The sequence below is a fragment of the Aspergillus pseudonomiae genome (assembly GCF_009193645.1).
Source record: "Aspergillus pseudonomiae strain CBS 119388 unplaced genomic scaffold BDV37scaffold_28, whole genome shotgun sequence".
In the NCBI taxonomy this organism is placed as follows: Eukaryota; Fungi; Ascomycota; class Eurotiomycetes; order Eurotiales; family Aspergillaceae; genus Aspergillus; species Aspergillus pseudonomiae.
In genome coordinates, this window is record NW_022476020.1 from 1 (window position 1) to 17,155 (window position 17,155).

The 17,155-nt window shown below is 50.8% G+C and overlaps 5 protein-coding genes across 5 annotated transcripts in view; 3 read left to right on the forward strand and 2 right to left on the reverse strand.

The window, feature by feature from the left end:
- Nucleotides 1-990: 990 nt before the first annotated feature.
- BDV37DRAFT_104159 (La domain family) lies at nucleotides 991-3,809 on the forward strand. Its single transcript, XM_032078234.1, has one exon. The coding sequence runs from the start codon at nucleotides 1,239-1,241 to the stop codon at nucleotides 3,525-3,527; it is 2,289 nt and encodes a 762-aa protein (XP_031941996.1). The 5' UTR covers nucleotides 991-1,238; the 3' UTR covers nucleotides 3,528-3,809.
- Nucleotides 3,810-5,542: 1,733 nt separating this feature from the next.
- BDV37DRAFT_246671 (SPFH domain-containing protein) lies at nucleotides 5,543-7,446 on the forward strand. Its single transcript, XM_032081779.1, has 2 exons — nucleotides 5,543-6,247; nucleotides 6,324-7,446. The coding sequence occupies exons 1-2, from the start codon at nucleotides 5,751-5,753 to the stop codon at nucleotides 7,123-7,125; spliced, it is 1,299 nt and encodes a 432-aa protein (XP_031941997.1). The 5' UTR covers nucleotides 5,543-5,750; the 3' UTR covers nucleotides 7,126-7,446.
- A 23-nt stretch (nucleotides 7,447-7,469) lies between these two features.
- Nucleotides 7,470-11,582, forward strand: hir1 (putative histone transcription regulator Hir1). Its single transcript, XM_032078235.1, has 3 exons — nucleotides 7,470-7,877; nucleotides 8,006-8,387; nucleotides 8,455-11,582. Exons 2-3 carry the CDS (start codon nucleotides 8,126-8,128, stop codon nucleotides 11,226-11,228), a joined length of 3,036 nt encoding a protein of 1,011 aa, XP_031941998.1. The 5' UTR covers nucleotides 7,470-7,877; nucleotides 8,006-8,125; the 3' UTR covers nucleotides 11,229-11,582.
- A 94-nt stretch (nucleotides 11,583-11,676) lies between these two features.
- Nucleotides 11,677-12,155, reverse strand: BDV37DRAFT_282479 (RBP protein; the record flags this gene model as incomplete). Its single annotated transcript, XM_032087064.1, has 2 exons — nucleotides 11,677-11,927; nucleotides 12,026-12,155. 2 exons carry the CDS (start codon nucleotides 12,153-12,155, stop codon nucleotides 11,677-11,679), a joined length of 381 nt encoding a protein of 126 aa, XP_031941999.1.
- A 1,712-nt stretch (nucleotides 12,156-13,867) lies between these two features.
- Nucleotides 13,868-17,155, reverse strand: part of BDV37DRAFT_293626 (peroxidase/cytochrome P450 family protein) — a gene marked incomplete at both ends in the record, with an annotated part of 4,975 nt that continues 1,687 nt past the window's right edge. Inside the window, 7 exons of the mRNA XM_032089463.1 lie at nucleotides 13,868-14,439; nucleotides 14,489-14,765; nucleotides 14,818-15,048; nucleotides 15,111-15,603; nucleotides 15,680-16,156; nucleotides 16,212-16,362; nucleotides 16,411-17,105. Of these exons, the coding sequence (XP_031942000.1) occupies nucleotides 13,868-14,439; nucleotides 14,489-14,765; nucleotides 14,818-15,048; nucleotides 15,111-15,603; nucleotides 15,680-16,156; nucleotides 16,212-16,362; nucleotides 16,411-17,105 (2,896 nt within the window). The remainder of the gene's footprint in view (nucleotides 14,440-14,488; nucleotides 14,766-14,817; nucleotides 15,049-15,110; nucleotides 15,604-15,679; nucleotides 16,157-16,211; nucleotides 16,363-16,410; nucleotides 17,106-17,155) is intronic.

The following is a 17,155-nucleotide window of genomic DNA, read 5'->3' on the forward strand; positions in this document are numbered from 1 at the left end:
TTTTTTTTAATTTCCTACTTTCTCACACATTGTTCTCTCTCCTCTTTCTTTCTTTTCCCTTTACTTCTCTCTTTTGCCCATTTTCGTCCTTCCACCCCTCCCTCCTCCCCTCCCCTCTTCTCCCCTCTTAACGCACTTCTGGGTGTTGTCTACCCTTCATTCTCCCTCCATCTTCGTCATCGACCGTAATATCGTTGGTGGTGCAGTACTATCTGTAGTGAGGTTGTGCTCACACTTCTAGTGCTCATCTTTCGTTCTCCGATCTTCTTGTTCCCACGTCCTGCATTTCACGGGAATTTTTGTTGGCTAGGGTACATTGACCGGTTACTCCCTTGAAATTTTTTAACCTTTCTCCGCACGAGTTCTGCCTCGACATTTCTCGTTTGCAGTTCTCAACCTCTCTTCTCGTGATTTGTTTCTTACAACTCTTCCCTCGCAGGGATTCTTCTCTAAGTCGAGCTCCCAAAAATTATTCCGTAGCGTCGTCGCCCACGTGCAAACTCGCGCTTTTCGACGCTTTACAAGGGGCAACGCCAACGAGGTCCTCTCACCTTCCGACGTGATTCGTCTCCATTACATTGCTTTTCAACTGTTCAGCTGGTGTAATCCGCATCTGCAGAGCCGTTAATTTTGCCGACGGACCGAATTTCGAGCCGCACAACTGAGTGAGTTTCTTGTTGGTTGCAGCATCTGGTGAACATACGCACGGAGGCACATCGTGCTTATCATTCAAACTCTGCATCTATAGACACTATTCACCTGTCGAAGTTTATACCCTTCGGACTTCGGTTTACTTGTCTCGGACGTCATTCAAGTCGACCTTGAAAACGAACCGAACCAGCCTGAAAAAAAAGTTGATCACAGCCATACCGATGCGATTCGTCTTGTAGGTGGCTTTTGTATACACAAGTGAAACGCATCATTCTCGACGCTTTACCTGCGATAACAAAGAACATCCTCGTTCTTTCCTGACCGGTTAAACGGACAGTTCCACGAATTGCATCCCCAGTAGGAGTGATCTCCAGTGACGGGAAGTTGCAGTTTGGTGGGGTAGTAAGAAGGCGGAAGTTGATTCTTCTCATAACCATCGGTGTCAGATCTGTGTCGCCTTAGTCGGCCTGACCGGGTATCTTTGATCGGAGTTGCCATTCAAGGCCCCCGTTCTCTGGCAGAACTTTAAAAGTCCCTTCAGTTACTTTCTCCAACGCATATACTAGATCTTTTCGATTACAAAAACAATGGCTGCTACGTTTTCTTATGCCCAGGCTGCTAAGGGCGTTGCCCCCGCACAACCGTCAGCAAAGACAGCAGAGCCGAATCAGGCCTCGAACCCAGAGGAGCAAACTGTGGGCACTACTCCTGAAGCTGAAAACACTGAGACCGTGAAGACGGAAGAGCCTCAGGAAACAGAGAAGCCTTCTGCCGACTCTGACAAGGATGTGGAATCCACGGCTGTCGAAAGCTCCAAGGCAGAGGTCTCAGGCACCTCCTCCCCCAGCGAGGGCACTGCTTCAACCTCGACGTTACCGAAAGATGATGAGGGCTCAAATACACCGAATGGCACGTCCGAATCCACGTGGGATAAGCAGTCCCAGGCCTCGGGAACTGACAAGCAAACCAATGGAGCTGAGAATGCTAAGGAGACATCGGCAGAGAAGGAGAAGAGCGAGCCACCCAAAGAGCTCAAGGCTGCTCCTCTGCCTACAGTGAATATCTGGCAACAGAGGAAAGAGGCTCAGGAAGCCAAGGCTAAGGCCACTGCCTCGAAGCCCGCTGGCCCTGCTGCCAAAACTGGCACTTCTAAGACCGCTTCTGCGGCTTCTTCGGTCTCTGGTGATGCTCAACAGGACCAGTCCAAGGCTGGCTCAAAGAAGAAGGGAGGAGATGCGGATGGTGCCAAGGACAGAAGATCCAAGGGACGCGATGATGCATCCCTCCCCCCTGTAGGAGATGCCGCTTTGTGGCCCACCCCTCAAAGTGCCCAGGGTGAGGAGAAAAAGAAGTCCGAGAAGAGCCCCGTCATCCGTCCTTCTGGCAAAGAGAAGTGGACCCCAGTCCCTTACGTGCCTACTGCTGTTTTCACCACTCCTCTTCCTTCTGCTGCCCGCCGCGGTGGAAGAGCTCCTCGTGCTGGAAGGGACGCCCGCAACGGAACCCATGGTTCTGCCGCAGCTGCGGATAAGGCTACTGCTGGTCAGGTAGCTCAAGGCTCCGCCACCAAGCAGGCTGCGCCCGGTGAGAGGGGAAGGAACGAGCCCAACTCGGCTCGCGCGAACTCCCTTCCAGCCCCATCCAGACGATCCAACAGCGCCGATGCTGGAATGGGAGACTCCCGCAAGAACCAAGCCACGGACCGCAACCGTGGGCCCAAGGGCAGTGACAATGCCAACATCCCGCCAGCCGGTAAGCATGGCCACGGAGGTGATAACTTCCGTCATCATCGTGAAGGCAAGGGATTCTCCAGGAATCACGACGCTACGCACAAGGGCGGCGATCACCACTCCAAGAACCCACACTTGCCTGTGGATTCACAGGCTAACCCTCGCTCAGGCTCCTCCCACGAACGTCGCTTCGAAAACGGCCCCAAGTCGGCAGAATTTGGTGGCTTCCATGATCGCAAAGATAAGGACATTCCCCGCGAGTCGCGTGCTGACAGAGGTCGCGGCTCTCACCGTGGCCGTGGCGGTTTCGGCGGCTCTCAGAACTCTCATTATCCTAACAACCATATGTCTCACAATGGTTTCATGCACCCCAAGTCCTTTGGCTTCGGTGAGCGCCGGTCGCAACAACATAGCTCTGGAGGCCACAGGATGTCTTTGAGGTCGCCTTCCTTGCCAAACTCCGGTTCCATGTATGGTGTCTATCCTTTCCCTACAGACATCAACACCATGTATGGCTACCAGCCAGTACACCCTGGCCCCATGACGGCTGTCCCTTATCAGCAATATATGGAGCCCTTCTCCCTGATGAGCATGATCTCGATGCAACTTGAGTACTACTTCTCTGTGGATAACCTGTGCAAGGACTTGTTCCTTCGGAGACACATGGACTCTCAGGGCTACGTCCCATTGGCCTTCATTGCTGGTTTCAAGCGCATCAAGACTCTGACCGAGGACTTCGAGCTTCTTCGCCACGTCTCCCGCCAACTGAGAAATGTTGATTACCTGCAGAATGAAGATGGCATTGATAGATTGCGCCCGAGAGACAAGTGGGATCAGTGGGTTCTGCCTATTGACCAGCGCGAACCCGCCGCTCAGCATGAGGGACCTAGCATGTTGGATGAGACTGCGGCAGCGCAAAATCATGTCGATGGCGCAGTTAACGGATCGGCACCAACTGTCAATGGAACTGGTGAAGCTCCAGCCTCGAAGACGTCGCTGTCGTCTGCTGCCCCAGAGTTCTCGCCTTCCAAGCCCGTGGAAGCCCAGAATGAAGCTGCAATTGTAAGGATTCCCTATGATGCATTTCCCGCACAACCAAGTCAAAAGCCAGTCGATCGTATTGGATATCTCTGCCATTCTATTTGACTGCAGTCCCAAACTTTTCACCCTCTTTCTCGTTTGTCATGCATTTGTTAACGCAGTCCGAACAGCCGACGAATTAGCTTATTTCCTTTACAAGCTTTCCACTTCTCCCAGCATTTCGGCGGTCGAATCTTCAAGGTTTGTGCTCGAGTTGAACGCTAGCTTTCCACTGTTGCTAATCCACTCGCAGTGAGGACATGAGTTCCACTACAACCACCGTTGAAGGTCTCCCAGAATATTACTGAAGTCTATCTGCCGACCTACTGGGTGAGGGGAACGAGACTCCCAGCTTGAGTTTACTTCCTCCGATTTTCCCTACGAATCCAATATTTTTTTTTCGAGGACGAGTTCTTGACGAATGGAGTTTTTACGGTAACCCGCCACGGTGACCGTGATACCAATTCTGGTCGCATTTCTTGGTCCAAAATTTCAAAGCACAAATGTACAATGAATTTAAGAGTCTAGCGTTTGATGATATTTCACGAAACGTCAGCAACGGTTTCAACAGATTGATTCATTTTTTAGGGTTCTTTTTCTGTCGAGCAATGGGGTCTTGCCTGATGGGATTATCCGCGACCTTGTTGATCTAGGTGGCAAAAGGATTTCCAAGTGTCGGGAAGTGCGCGGAGTCCTAAAGGCCTTGTGTTCAGCCTGGCAGAGTTGATCTCTCGTTCCCGGAAATCGCAGAAAGACCGACTGTACTCTGGGTGTTCGCCTAAGAGCCGAGCTGGAAAAGTGATTTTGTTCGTTTCTTTTACTTTATTCACCATCTATGTTTTCTCGTGGTTCATGACCTGCATTGCTATCTGTCAGCTTTTGCATCTACGCTTGTCGAATCGCCGATGACGATCTTCCAGCGAAGTGGGTTGATATATGCACATTACGTCTCGGCTATTGTTTCTTCCTGTTTCCCCTTCTAGTTCCCCATTTTGCTTTAGTCATGGGAGGTTTTTAAAATTCTGGAGTCCGGGCATGTTTTACTGGGCAGTATCTTCTGCAGCTTCCATTTGATGCTTGCTTCCGTGGTGCGCCGGGCTGAACTTCTTTCCCACGACCATAGATTGTTCAACCGGATTCTTTCTAATATGCGATGATGTTTCTCGATTATTCTAGTATGAATGGAAGAAAAAAAAAAAAACAGCAAAAGACAAAAAGAAGATAATCTTTGCTTCATTATGGGACCCTGCGGAGTTACAAAGGAGACATACACATTGCAACGAGTACTATTCGGTCCACGACACCATTGTTTTCGCGCAGTTCACGGCATCTCTTCTCATGAGTTTCTAACTTTTACCTGTTCATATTGTTGGGCGCGGTGGGTTTCACTTCAAACGGAAAAGGGCCACCGTATCTCGGATGGTAATGTGATATCCATTTCATAATATTTATTTTCACTCCCTTGCATTTGTCGGTTTGGTGTAGTTTGGGTACGGGAAAACAGTTTAGACTGGGTTTTAATTCGGGATTAGTTACTTACCTGATGATGTCGAGGTCCTATATCATTACAGTGTATATCAGTATCTGTTCCTTTGCATCTAAATCGGTATTTTTTGCTATATTCTTACACTGCAACTACATTGTACTACTTCCGGGGCATTCCCGGCGAGGTCACCTAGCTGTACCCCGCAGTAAACAGCCAGTTGAGGCTTTGTAGCTCTCTGACCAGTTGTGTGGTAGCCGAGGCTATCAAGCTCGAAGGAGTCGCTGGCTGCCCAATCACTTGGGGTTCTATTGAACAACTTATACGCTTTCCTAGAGTACTATCCTTGTATCTACCTGTAGGACCCCTGCAGATCCCTTTTTGTGTGTGATAGGAACATGCAGCATGGTAGTTTGCTTACCGGCGGAGAAATATATATGAGACTGTTGGCGGTAGCAACAGTTGTTCGGTATATTGGATTGTTGACAGTTTCATTCCCAACTAGCCAGGAGAGACACTCCATTGCAGTGAGCAATTGTCTTACCAAATGAAATATGATAAGGTTTGAGAGACATAAAGAATTCCTGTCCAATTACAACAGCACGCAGACATATTGTAACGTTCCCATGATCAGCATTCATTGTATAGGATGACTCAGCATATATATATGCCTCAGGCATGAATTCCCGCAAGTTGACCCGTAGCTTCAGCTTCATCCGAAGGCCCCAGACTGGTCTCCAGCGTCCAACCGTCTTGCCACCAATCATTCCCCCTAGGGAGCAATCCAGATATTCTTGCCTATCACAATGGATGTGGCATCTAGGCAGTCATCAAGACTGCTTCGGTCCTCCCCGAACGCCATCACGTCCCGTTTACTCCAGAACCCTCGGCTTCCTATCTCCGCACTCACAGCTACGAACAGCCTGAATAGCGTTCGGCGACGAAATGTTTCTTCTTCGCCCCGGCGTCTCGCACCCGAATCTCTGCTGAACTTTGGGGCTGGATCGCAACCTGGGGGACCCCCTACCTACTTCTCCAATCGCTCGGCGCTCCCCATGAACACGGTTATTCGATTCGTCCCTCAACAGACAGCATGGATTGTGGAGCGGATGGGAAAGTTTCACCGTATCTTGGAGCCCGGTCTTGCGATTCTGATTCCATTCATTGACCGGATTGCCTATGTCAAGAGCTTGAAGGAATCGGCCATCGAGATCCCGAGTCAGAATGCTATTACCGCGGATAACGTCACACTGGAGCTGGATGGTGTGCTGTATACGAGAGTGTTCGATGCGTATAAGGCGAGGTGAGTTCTCCTTGCGCCTCTCAGTGTTGGATTATAGAGTCGGAGCTTGGCTGACGTATGGCCTTGGCCATGATAGCTACGGTGTGGAGGATGCGGAGTATGCCATCTCCCAACTTGCACAGACGACTATGCGCTCGGAGATCGGCCAGCTTACACTTGACCACGTGCTGAAGGAGCGCGCGACGTTAAATACCAACATCACCCAGGCTATCAACGAGGCGGCACAAGACTGGGGAGTTGTTTGTCTTCGTTATGAAATTCGAGATATCCATGCACCGGAGGGCGTTGTCGCTGCCATGCATCGCCAGGTCACGGCTGAGCGGTCGAAGCGGGCGGAGATTCTCGACTCCGAGGGTCAACGGCAGAGTGCGATCAACATCGCTGAGGGTCGGAAGCAGTCCGTTATCCTGGCTTCGGAAGCTATGCGGCAAGAGCAGATTAACCGTGCCGCTGGTGAGGCTGAAGCGATCTTGCTGAAGGCACAGGCTACCGCAAAGGGGATCGATGCTGTTGCTCAGTCTATCGCGGCTGATAAGGAGAATGCCAATGGAGCTCTTAGCCTGCGTGTGGCAGAGAAGTATGTCGATGCTTTCTCCAACCTGGCTAAGGAGGGCACTGCGGTTGTCGTTCCCGGAAACGTTGGGGATATGAGTGGAATGGTTGCGAGCGCCATGGCTATCTACAAGAAGGTCAACGAGGGCCAGGCGCACACCGTTGCGGCGAAGACCCTGGGAGTCGAACCCATTCAAGACCACACCTCAGACAAAGCGTCTGAACTGGACCATGAAGTAAAACCGGAAGTTGAAGAGAACGCCCATGAAAATGTCGCAGAGGAGGTGCTGGATGGCTTCAATGAGGCTAGCCAGCAGAAGAGATAATTTGGAATGATGGACTGTACTATTTCCTCTACAGGCTCAACGTCTTCTTTGACCTCTTTCTTATCCACCGCTACCTCTAGTCCCCTTTACGATTGCTTTCGGATGTGTACGAAATACCTATCCCTGCCACACTGTACCTTTATTATCGCCCCTCAGTCATTTGTTTTCCATTGCCCGACATTTCTTTAGGATGTGCTTGAAACAAGCGCCTTGGGAAAAAGCTTGTGGTCATTGCCCGTTTAGCGTATTGCCTAGTTATTTGAGGAGAGTGTGATCTCTATTCAAACGAAGTATCATGTATAGTAGACAAGTGGGTTGAGAAATCGATTCGTGTGTCCTTGAAGTTCCGTAAGGTATCTGATCAGGCACCAGTAAATGGCAGTGCCTGAGGATCCCCAGGCGGAGAAAGCAAAGCACGGATCACCCGACCTGCCGCTTTACTGCTTCGGGAGATCGCGACTTTTCTGAAGATCGGCGCGCACTCCATTGTTCGCGTTACTGGACTTTATCTCCTGAACCGGAGAGACAATCTTTTATACCAAATTTATCGGATCCCGCCCTTCTCGCTCAGCAAGGACACCTCGGGTCCGATGATTGTGGACGCGGTTGCTTTGCGATGCCCCAAATAAGCTATCCTTCATCCACGTCAACTTTCCTATGATCCTGCGCACAAGGGATTCGTACTGGATAAAAAGAAAGCAACACAGCTGCTGCGATGCATATCATAAAACCGGTCTGGCTGACGCACGGAGGTATTCACCATTCTGTCTACGTTGTTTCAACATTTTATTCACCACCGTACTCTCTTTCGAGACCGATGGTATACAACTATACATGCTGGAGTTGAAGTAACTAACAGCTTTCCCCCGTTGCCCTGCAGGTGAGAGGAAGGATTTCGAGGTTTACAGTTGCGATGTGTCCCCCGATGGAAGTCGTTTAGTTACAGCTGCTGGAGGTTGGTTCTCCGTGCCCGACGATACACCCCCCCCGCCGCAAACCGATGGATTGGACTGGTATTGACTTCATTTCGAATCAAATAGATGGATACGTTCGGATATGGTCGACGGAAGCTATCTGCAATACCGATGACCCTGCGGTTGCTAGCAAGCCAAAGCAGCTGGCGTCGATGAGCAACCACTCCGGCACGATTCATACGGTTCGGTTTTCGCCAAACGGGAAGTACCTCGCATCAGGGGCAGATGATAAGATTGTTTGCATTTACACGCTGGATGCGAATCCGCCGTCGCATGCTACAACATTTGGTGGGTGCTAATTTCGAGTCTCGATGCTCGTTCGGGTTAGAAGCGGCGACTGATACGTTGCACATAGGGTCGAACGAGGCACCTCCTGTGGAAAACTGGCGCACGGTCCGGAGACTGATAGGCCACGACAATGACGTTCAAGACTTGGGCTGGTCCTACGACTCTTCTATCCTGGTGTCCGTCGGCTTGGATTCTAAAATAGTAGTGTGGTCAGGGCATACGTTCGAGAAGCTGAAGACGATTTCTATACACCAGAGTCATGTCAAAGGGATAACTTTCGACCCAGCTAATAAATACTTTGCCACGGCAAGCGATGATCGCACCGTCCGAATCTTCCGTTTTACCTCTCCTGCTCCAAACTCGACCGCTCATGACCAGATGAACAATTTCGTCCTTGAACAGACCATCTCTGCGCCTTTTGCCAACTCCCCGCTAACTGCCTATTTCCGTCGATGTTCATGGTCGCCGGATGGGATGCACATCGCCGCGGCAAACGCTGTCAATGGACCGGTCAGTTCCGTCGCGATAATCAACCGTGGGTCCTGGGATGGGGACATAAACCTGATCGGACACGAAGCTCCTGTGGAAGTATGTGCCTTCTCCCCGCGACTGTACGCCAGTCAGCCGGTCGACAAACAAGCGATGGATAGCCAGCAGGGTGCGCAAAACCTAGTGACGGTCATTGCTTGTGCCGGAGGAGATAAATCCCTAAGCATCTGGATCACCAGTAACCCCAGGCCGATAGTGGTTGCTCAGGAGCTTGCCGCCAAATCTTTATCTGATCTGGCTTGGAGCCCCGACGGAAAATGTCTTTACGCAACGGCATTGGATGGCACGATACTTGCAGTCCGGTTTGAGGACGGGGATCTGGGATACGCAACGGCTATGGAAGAGAACGAAAAGTCGCTCACCAAATTCGGCACCAACAGAAGGGGCGCCGGTATCACAGAGACTCCGGATGGACTGCTACTCGAGGAGAAGAGCAAGGCTGGCGAGATCAAGGGTGTTGAAGGGCGAATGGGTGCCCTGATGGGCGATGACCAGGCCGATAATATAACCAACGGAAAGCCCGCACCTCTACCTTCTAATGCTCCAACCCCTGCACGGCCATCGTCTCCGACCCCAGATACACAGAAGAACCAGCCCAATGGGACCGCAACGCCATCGGCCCCAGAGCCGGAGAAGCCGGATCCCTATCAAGCAAAGCTTGAAAGACTGAAGCAACGCCCTACATACACTAAGGACGGCAAGAAGCGTATTGCCCCTCTTTTGGTGTCCGGTGCAGGTGCAGCTGAGTCCTCCCTGCCTCAAGCCCGTTTGATGGCGTCGGTTAGCAGCCAAGTGAAGGCCGATACACCTCAGTCTATTGTCGACCTCTCCAAGCCCTTCGACGGTTTACCCAAGGGGGGGCTTGCCACCCTGCTCTTTGGGAATAAGCGCAAGCTCGCGCAGCTGGAGGAAGACGATGATGGACATGTAGAAAAGCGCGTCGCGTTGGCAAGTCAGAATGGTGCTACCCCTCTTCTTACGAACACCCCCGATGGCCTTCTCCCTGCACGACCGCAGCCCGCTGTCGCCGGCCAACAACCGACACCAGAGTTTATTCGACCTGCGGTGACGAACCCCTGTATGGCCATGAGCCAGGTCCGACTGGCCGTACCGAAAATCCGAAACCAGATACTTCGAGCCATTGATCCCAATGGGAAGCCGACTGAACCACCCAGTGCGTCGGGAGAGTCCAACAAATCCCGCGTTGACGTTGTCTTTGAAGTTCGCAATCCGTCACCTGCTAGCCTGACCGGCCGCGCAGCAGATCGGGAGCCGGTGCGGCTCACACTCTTCCGAGGTGAACAGCCCCTGTGGCAGGATTACCTTCCACGGACAGTCCTCCTCGTGACCGGCAACCAGAGCATGTGGGCTGCGGCCTGCGAAGACGGATCCGTCTACATCTGGACCCCAGCCGGTCGTCGTCTTGTCAGTGCGCTCGTGCTTGAAGCACAGCCGGTAATCTTGGAATGCAATGGGCCGTGGATCCTCTGCATATCAGCCGTTGGGATGTGCTATGTTTGGAATGTCAAACACCTCTCCTCGCCTCATCCACCTATTTCCCTCCAGCCGGCACTGGATGCAGCGATCCACACACTGGGCGCACATCCCTCAGCCGCGCCGGCAATCACGAATGCACGGATCAATTCTGAAGGCCGAATCGTGGTCGCGATGTCGAATGGAGAAGGCTACTCTTATTCGCCTTCCATGTTCACATGGCAGCGGATTTCCGAGCCCTGGTGGGCTGTCGGCAGTCAGTACTGGAACACCACCGAAGCGCCGGTGGGCAACCTGCAGACCGCAGATGCGCAAAAAGACAAGGACGCAAAGGCTGCTGTGTCCGCGGGAATTATCCCATTCTTGGAACGCAACACAACCAGCGAGACGCTGCTCCGCGGACGGGCATACTTCCTGCAACGGTTGATCAAGGTTCTCCTCTCCCGTGAAGGTTACGAGAGTTTCGAATCGAGCGTCTCTATTGCGCACCTGGAAAACCGACTTGCGGCAGCATTGTCCCTCGGAGCCAAGGAGGAGTTCCGGCTGTACCTCTCGATGTACGCCAAACGGCTTGGAGCAGAGGGTCTCAAGATGAAGGTCGAGGAATTGCTGAAGGGCTTAATTGGCGGGTTGTTTGAAGAAGACGAGACCGGCCCTGCCCAGCGCCTGCAGGAAAACGAACAAGAAGACCGAAACTGGCGAGAAAGTTCAGAGACCCTCTGTGGCTGGCCGCGAGAGGTGTTATTGAAGGAGGTCATTCTGGCACTGGGTAAGCTTCTAGTCTCTGAGATGTATTGATGGACTCCTACTGACACGAACATTGACTAGGCAAACACCGGGATCTCCAGCGGGTAACGGTACCATATGCCAAGCTACTGGGAGTTGTCGATGACGAGTCGGACACGGGCGATGCCATGGAAACATGAGCCTACAGATATGAGGACTTGTCTGGTGTTTTTGGCGTTTCTTCATGAGGGTTACTACGGGACTGGGCGGTTTACTTCTCCGTGGAGAAGCTTGACTTTCGATTTGTCTAATAAAATGGAATAACGATTCCTGCGTTTTTCATGTGCTATAGTATATCATTCATATTAGGGCCGACAATTTCTATCATGCTTCACATTCTTGGAATATGGATCGCGAATCTTGAACTCTTTCCTTGACCAACACAGTCTCATTGCATCACTATATCCCGAAAAACAACACAAACAGCAACAATAAAAACAACATCAGCCCTTATCCAGGTTCACCAGGGGAGAGAAGGAATCCACAGAAAAGTCCCCTCATGCTGCTCCCCGCAGTTCGAGCAGAGCAGGTTATGAGGCGGGCTGGTGTTCTTGGGTCCATGCTGTAAGACATCGAGCATGAAACCGTCGCTGTGGATGCCCAGCGCCAACGCATTGTGAACCAGGTCATCGAGACCAGAGTGCTTGCCACAGTGGGCGCAGACCCGACGCTCCTGGGTCATGATGTTGCCACGGATGGTGATAGCATCAGCTGTGTTTCTTAGCTACTATTACTTCCCCTTGCGCCCAGGCTTGAATAAAAGAACTGGCTGGGTAGAACGCAGAAAAAAAACAAAGAGGGAAACATACTCTCCGTCTTCAACAAAGACGCGATATGGGCACGCTCAGCCTCGGAGAGGATCCAGCGGTATCCGGTTGCGGTATCCAGATGGAGGATTTCAGTGGGCGGGGGAGGGGTCATGGCTGCTGCGGCGGCCATCTTGAGTTCTTCTTCTTTAGTCTTGGATGATAGAGTTGAGTATATGTGCTTGGATCTGGGAAGAGAAGAGAAGAGAAGAAGAGAGATGGTTGTTTTTCTTGTCCTTGGATGTAGGCCGGGTTCGCGCATCGTTTTATACCTTGATTCTCTCACCTCAGCTCATGCTAGATCCGAACTCACATGCCGGATTGTATGCTTTCTTTTCTTTCTCTTTTTCCTCGTACCCCTCTTTCTGCAATCTAGGTATATCCCTCAGTAGATCCTAAAGAACGAACCAGAGAAGTACGCAGCACGTCACAATGGACAACACACAGCTCAACCCATCAATAGACCCTAATGTACATGTACATGTACCACCCCCTCCCACGGTATACCTGCTGCATATGACCAGGATCATGAACCGAGTAACCCCGGCATAGCCACATACCCAGTCTAATCCACATACTTAGACAATATCAAGTAGTAGGCATAGTCAGCACCTCTGTGCTACAAAAGCAAACATAGATACTACCTTGGAATAACCCTGTTCAGTAAGAGGCAATGGGATGTAGTGAGCAAAGGACAGATCTGATTGGTTCATCTTCTGCACGGAAGCCCTATCGCTGATGTCCTGATTGGTGGGTGGGGGGTAGGTGGGTGGGTCGAGCTGAATGCTGCATACTACTACTATCTGCGTGTGCTGGACTGGGCTGGAGATTGGGGGATTGGATTGGGGAATCTTGATTCGGGGTCTGATCTGGGATTGAGGGCTGGTTGGTTTGGGTGCTGGTTTGTATTGGCTGCTCGGGGCATGAATTGTGAAGAGGATAAGTATGGTAATAGTATAGTATAGTATAGGTTGGATGTCAGTGGTTCTTTTCTTTTCTCCTCGTTCTTTCACTCTTTCTTGTTGCATTGCATTTTACAAAATAAAGATCGGGAAGATGGAGATTGATTATCGTGCTGGCACTGCAGCCTACAGGCTAGTAGTTACTTACCGTGGATTGGTTTATGTAGATTCATATTTATTATTCGGAAGCCATTTCTGCCCTGCACCTGCATAGCTATGCGTTCAATAGTTAATTTATAACAGGAAATAGATTCTTGATTGATGGAAGCCTTTTCTGTCGTGGATATCTCCATACTCAATGTCTGGATGATATTGAGATCGTCTGTGAATTAAGCATGGATACACAAGTCTTCTCCACACCCTATATAACGATATGTTATAAAAGGGAAAAGAGGGGAGAGGTAGTATCTTGATCTTTCTTAGAATAAATTCCCAATCTCCGAGTCGTATTCCTTGTATTGATTCATGTGCCTGTTTTTTTTTTTTTTTTTTTTTTTTTTTTTTTTTGTTTTTTTTTTTTTTTTTTTTTTTTTTTTTTTTTTTTTTTTCAGCTTAATCCGACTTGCCTATAGTGCCTGTGTTATGTCGTGGCATACTAGCAATGTATAGTAAACTGTTAGCTCTTCAAGAAAACTCCCTGTATTCTGTTACAGCATCTATAGTCCAGCCCATCGAGATTCGAGATCATGTAGCTACACCTCAGATCATCTACAAGACATATCCCTCACAGAGCAGGAACCAAAGTCACAACAACATAAATTTTGTTACTACTTTAACCCACAAAACTCACAATGCATCAATCAATCAATGTTGACCTTTCCACGACCACGCCCCCCTCCACTTCTCATACATCTCAAGTCCAACCAAGTACACCCGAACCAGTCTATGCTGTCTGGCCAAAAAGATGTCCCGGAACCTGCTTAGCAGCGTTTTCCACGCCGTGGGGGAGAAAAAACCAGTTGCCCTGGGACTGAGTATTCTGGCCCTGAGGCGGAGATTGAGGCTGAGTGTGGCCGGGAGACACGGCTCCAGCGAAGGGATGGACCAGCCCGTGCGTGAAGTCGGTGACCTGCTGGCCGCCGGGTAAATGGCCGACGGTGTTGTGGGCGACGCCGTGGACTGTGCCCAGGGCCTGCTGCGGGATGGCAGCGGCCGAGGAGACGGCTTGGTGGAGGATGTTTGGGTGGGTGTTGCCGTTTGCAATGCCGTTGCCGTGGCCGTTTTGGATGGGTAGCGGGGGGTGGCCGGCGCCGTTGCTGGGACTGTTGGATGGGATGAGTTTGTTCAGTGGGGAGGTGACGCCGTTGGCTACCTTGGAGACGGTTTCTTGTAACTTGTCGTGGTGCTGTTTCTTTAGAGCGTTGGACAGGGCGTTGAGGTCTCGGCCTGCGGTGACTGGGATCTTCGGAGGATGGTGGATGCCCTGGCCGTGGCCTTCGAAGTGGATTTTCCAGGCTGGGGGATGATTAGTTTACAGTGGAAGTGATCAAGTCAGCGGACTTACTCGTTGGGTCGATGGTAAGGGTAGACCAGCTGTCGTTGAGGAAGTGCTTTTCAGTGCCGGTGGTGATACTCTTCAGAACGCCCATTTGACCGGGTGCTGCTCGGAGGTTCTTCAAGCCGGCACAGACACGGAGAAGGGAAGTGATGCAGGACAATGCAATTTCTCGTCCAAGACACTCGTGTGGTCCAACGTTGAAGTGGATATACGCGCTCGATGGCCGATCAAGCTTGAATGCTTCTGGGTCTGGGACAGCATCGGGGTCCTTGCATGCCGCGCCCTAGTGTATAGAGTTAGCTTTCGTTCCATGAAACTTCCACGATATAGCATACCAATAAACAGATCACCAAGTTACCAGGCTCGAAGCTCTGTCCATCAATCACGGCCTTGCCCGCGCAGAGACGGAGGCTTCGTTGGGTGCTGGTCAAGCGTTGAGCTTCGAGGACGTACTGCCGGAGAGACTTGTTTGAGGATTCCAAGTCCGAGCTAGCAGCAAGCTTCTGGATCTCTTCCCAGTGCTGGGAGTTCTCATCCTGGAGGAAATAGTTGAGGACATCGGTGAACTAGATCTCATGTCAGCTGTGACACAGGTAGATACTACTTTCCGCAGACCGGGTGTACCAACCACTCCGATAGTCGCGCCGACACCACCAACAGCGTTCATCCAGCTAATGTCTGCAACCTCTGCAGGGGTCTTTCCTGACGCGATAAGTTCCTTAGCTACGTTATATCCGTACCAGCGCAACGAGCCACTTGTCGACTGTCCTTCAACGCCTTTGCCGTCTCCAATGAGCTTGCCAAAAAGAGGGATCTTCGATGCGATGCCCTTGGCTGTAGAAACGGCTCCGCTAATAACCCCCTTTGCAGATTTCTCTGAAGCGGGCAAGTTGGACACGACCTTCAATGTGGTCTTGGTAAGAGACTCTGCACCCTCACGAGCCCATTTCCTACGCTGCAAAGCCAATCCTGGGTCATCATTGTTGAAGCCGAAGATACGCACGTCGATGATATACTTGTATAGCTCTGCGATGTTGTAAGTTCCATTCGGGTTCTCAGGGGTCTTGAGGTCCAGACAGAAAAGATCGGCCAGAATCCTAGTCAACATGGGGATGGCGACACTAGAGAGATGTTAGTGCAAATTCAGGTATACCTTTCCTTTAAGCAGTTGTGATTCCAATAGGAACAATCACTTACTCTCGAACGATATCAACCTGGTGCAGCTCCGATGTCAGATTCAATGTCTCAGCGGCAAGTTGTTCATTCGCCACGGACACTGCTGTCTCTGACAACAATTGCACGAACTCGGCAGGACTGTAGAGTATCTCCTTAACGAGAGTTTTCTGAGCAGTGTTGGCCGGCTTGTCGCCTAGCAACATGTAGCTACTCAAGTCCCTACCCGGGATCATCTCATTCAGGTACTTAGCCCAGATAACACGGAAGTTCGCTTGGTCCTTCGAGAGCTTGGTGATGGTAGAGTGCTTGGTCACGATGACAGTCTTTGGAGGCGGCGAAGGGTCATCAAGGGTATACTCGTCGATAGTGCCGATTTCCCGGGCGATCTGCTCGTTCATCTTCCTGGTGTACATAGGCTGGGTGATGTGCAATGAGTTATATGGGAACCAGTTGGGCAAAGCGCGTTGGAACAACTTATGGAACATCGAGCCACCCAGGCTTGATAAGCTTGTGTTAGCTAGCATTGATAAAATATGGGGCTAGTTGATCTTACATGTCATAGTCCTGTTGAACTTCATTATACCCCCAGCAGGTGAGATTCGAAGCCGTGTAATCAATAGTAAGGAACCGGTCCGATCGAACAAGCGTAACGGCGTCACTGAACACTGCTCGTCCAACGGTGTAAGGGGTACATCCACCATGACCTATCCTCGTAAGCAAGATTTCTCAGAAAGTGGGACAGGAAAGCATACCAGGATCCATGCGTGGCTTGATATCCTCGAGGAACAGCCCAGGATACATTTCAACCATATCAGGGTCATCATAAAGCTTGCGCAGAAGATCCGCGATTTCATGGTCCGAGTTAACATCCTCGAAAGTCTCGTGGCGCTTGAGTTTGAAGAAGTCTCGCGTCTCATTCAAAGAAGCTAGCTGCCACTTTCTTGCCTGAATGATACCCAGAATCTCAATAACACGGAGCGCCTTGGGAACCATCCTGGCACCGAAGCAGCCTGCAGGGTCTTCCATGCTGTCCTTCATTAGCTGTACCAAGTCAGCGTCACTGAATTTGCCATCCTCGCCACGCTTGAGTCCACCGAATTCGCGCGCACTGGGATCCTCGGGGATGCTCTGTTCGAAGCGATAAAGACCTTGAATGAATTCCTGTGGAGTGAGCTGTTCGACCTTCTTGTCTTGGCCGAAGATATCGGCGAAGAACTCGTTCATCCATTTCTCATCGCGGCGGGAGATGATAGAGTGGAAGCGGTACAAGAGATTGAATTCGACGGACACCTGGTTACCAATTCCTCGGGGGACACCTTCAGAATCAAAGATTTTGTTGATTTTGACTCGAGGGTCGAGGGTCCAGTCACTCGATGAATGATGAACGTTGGCCAGGCCACGAATATAGTCGTGCAACGAGATGTTAACGTAGAGGCCATTGGTAACCCTAGAAAATGCGGGCGATTAGCATATAAATTGAGAAAAAAAAAAAAAAAA

Bases quoted from the DNA above. Each gene is read 5' to 3' on its own strand.
- BDV37DRAFT_246671 (XM_032081779.1), top strand. From the start codon at position 5,751: ATGGATGTGGCATCTAGGCAGTCATCAAGACTGCTTCGGTCCTCCCCG. The intron at 6,248-6,323 runs GTGAGTTCTCCT...TGGCCATGATAG, and splicing joins TTCGATGCGTATAAGGCGAG to CTACGGTGTGGAGGATGCGG.
- hir1 (XM_032078235.1), top strand. From the start codon at position 8,126: ATGGATTGGACTGGTATTGACTTCATTTCGAATCAAATAGATGGATAC. The intron at 8,388-8,454 runs GTGGGTGCTAAT...CGTTGCACATAG, and splicing joins GTCGCATGCTACAACATTTG to GGTCGAACGAGGCACCTCCT.
- BDV37DRAFT_104159 (XM_032078234.1), top strand. From the start codon at position 1,239: ATGGCTGCTACGTTTTCTTATGCCCAGGCTGCTAAGGGCGTTGCCCCC.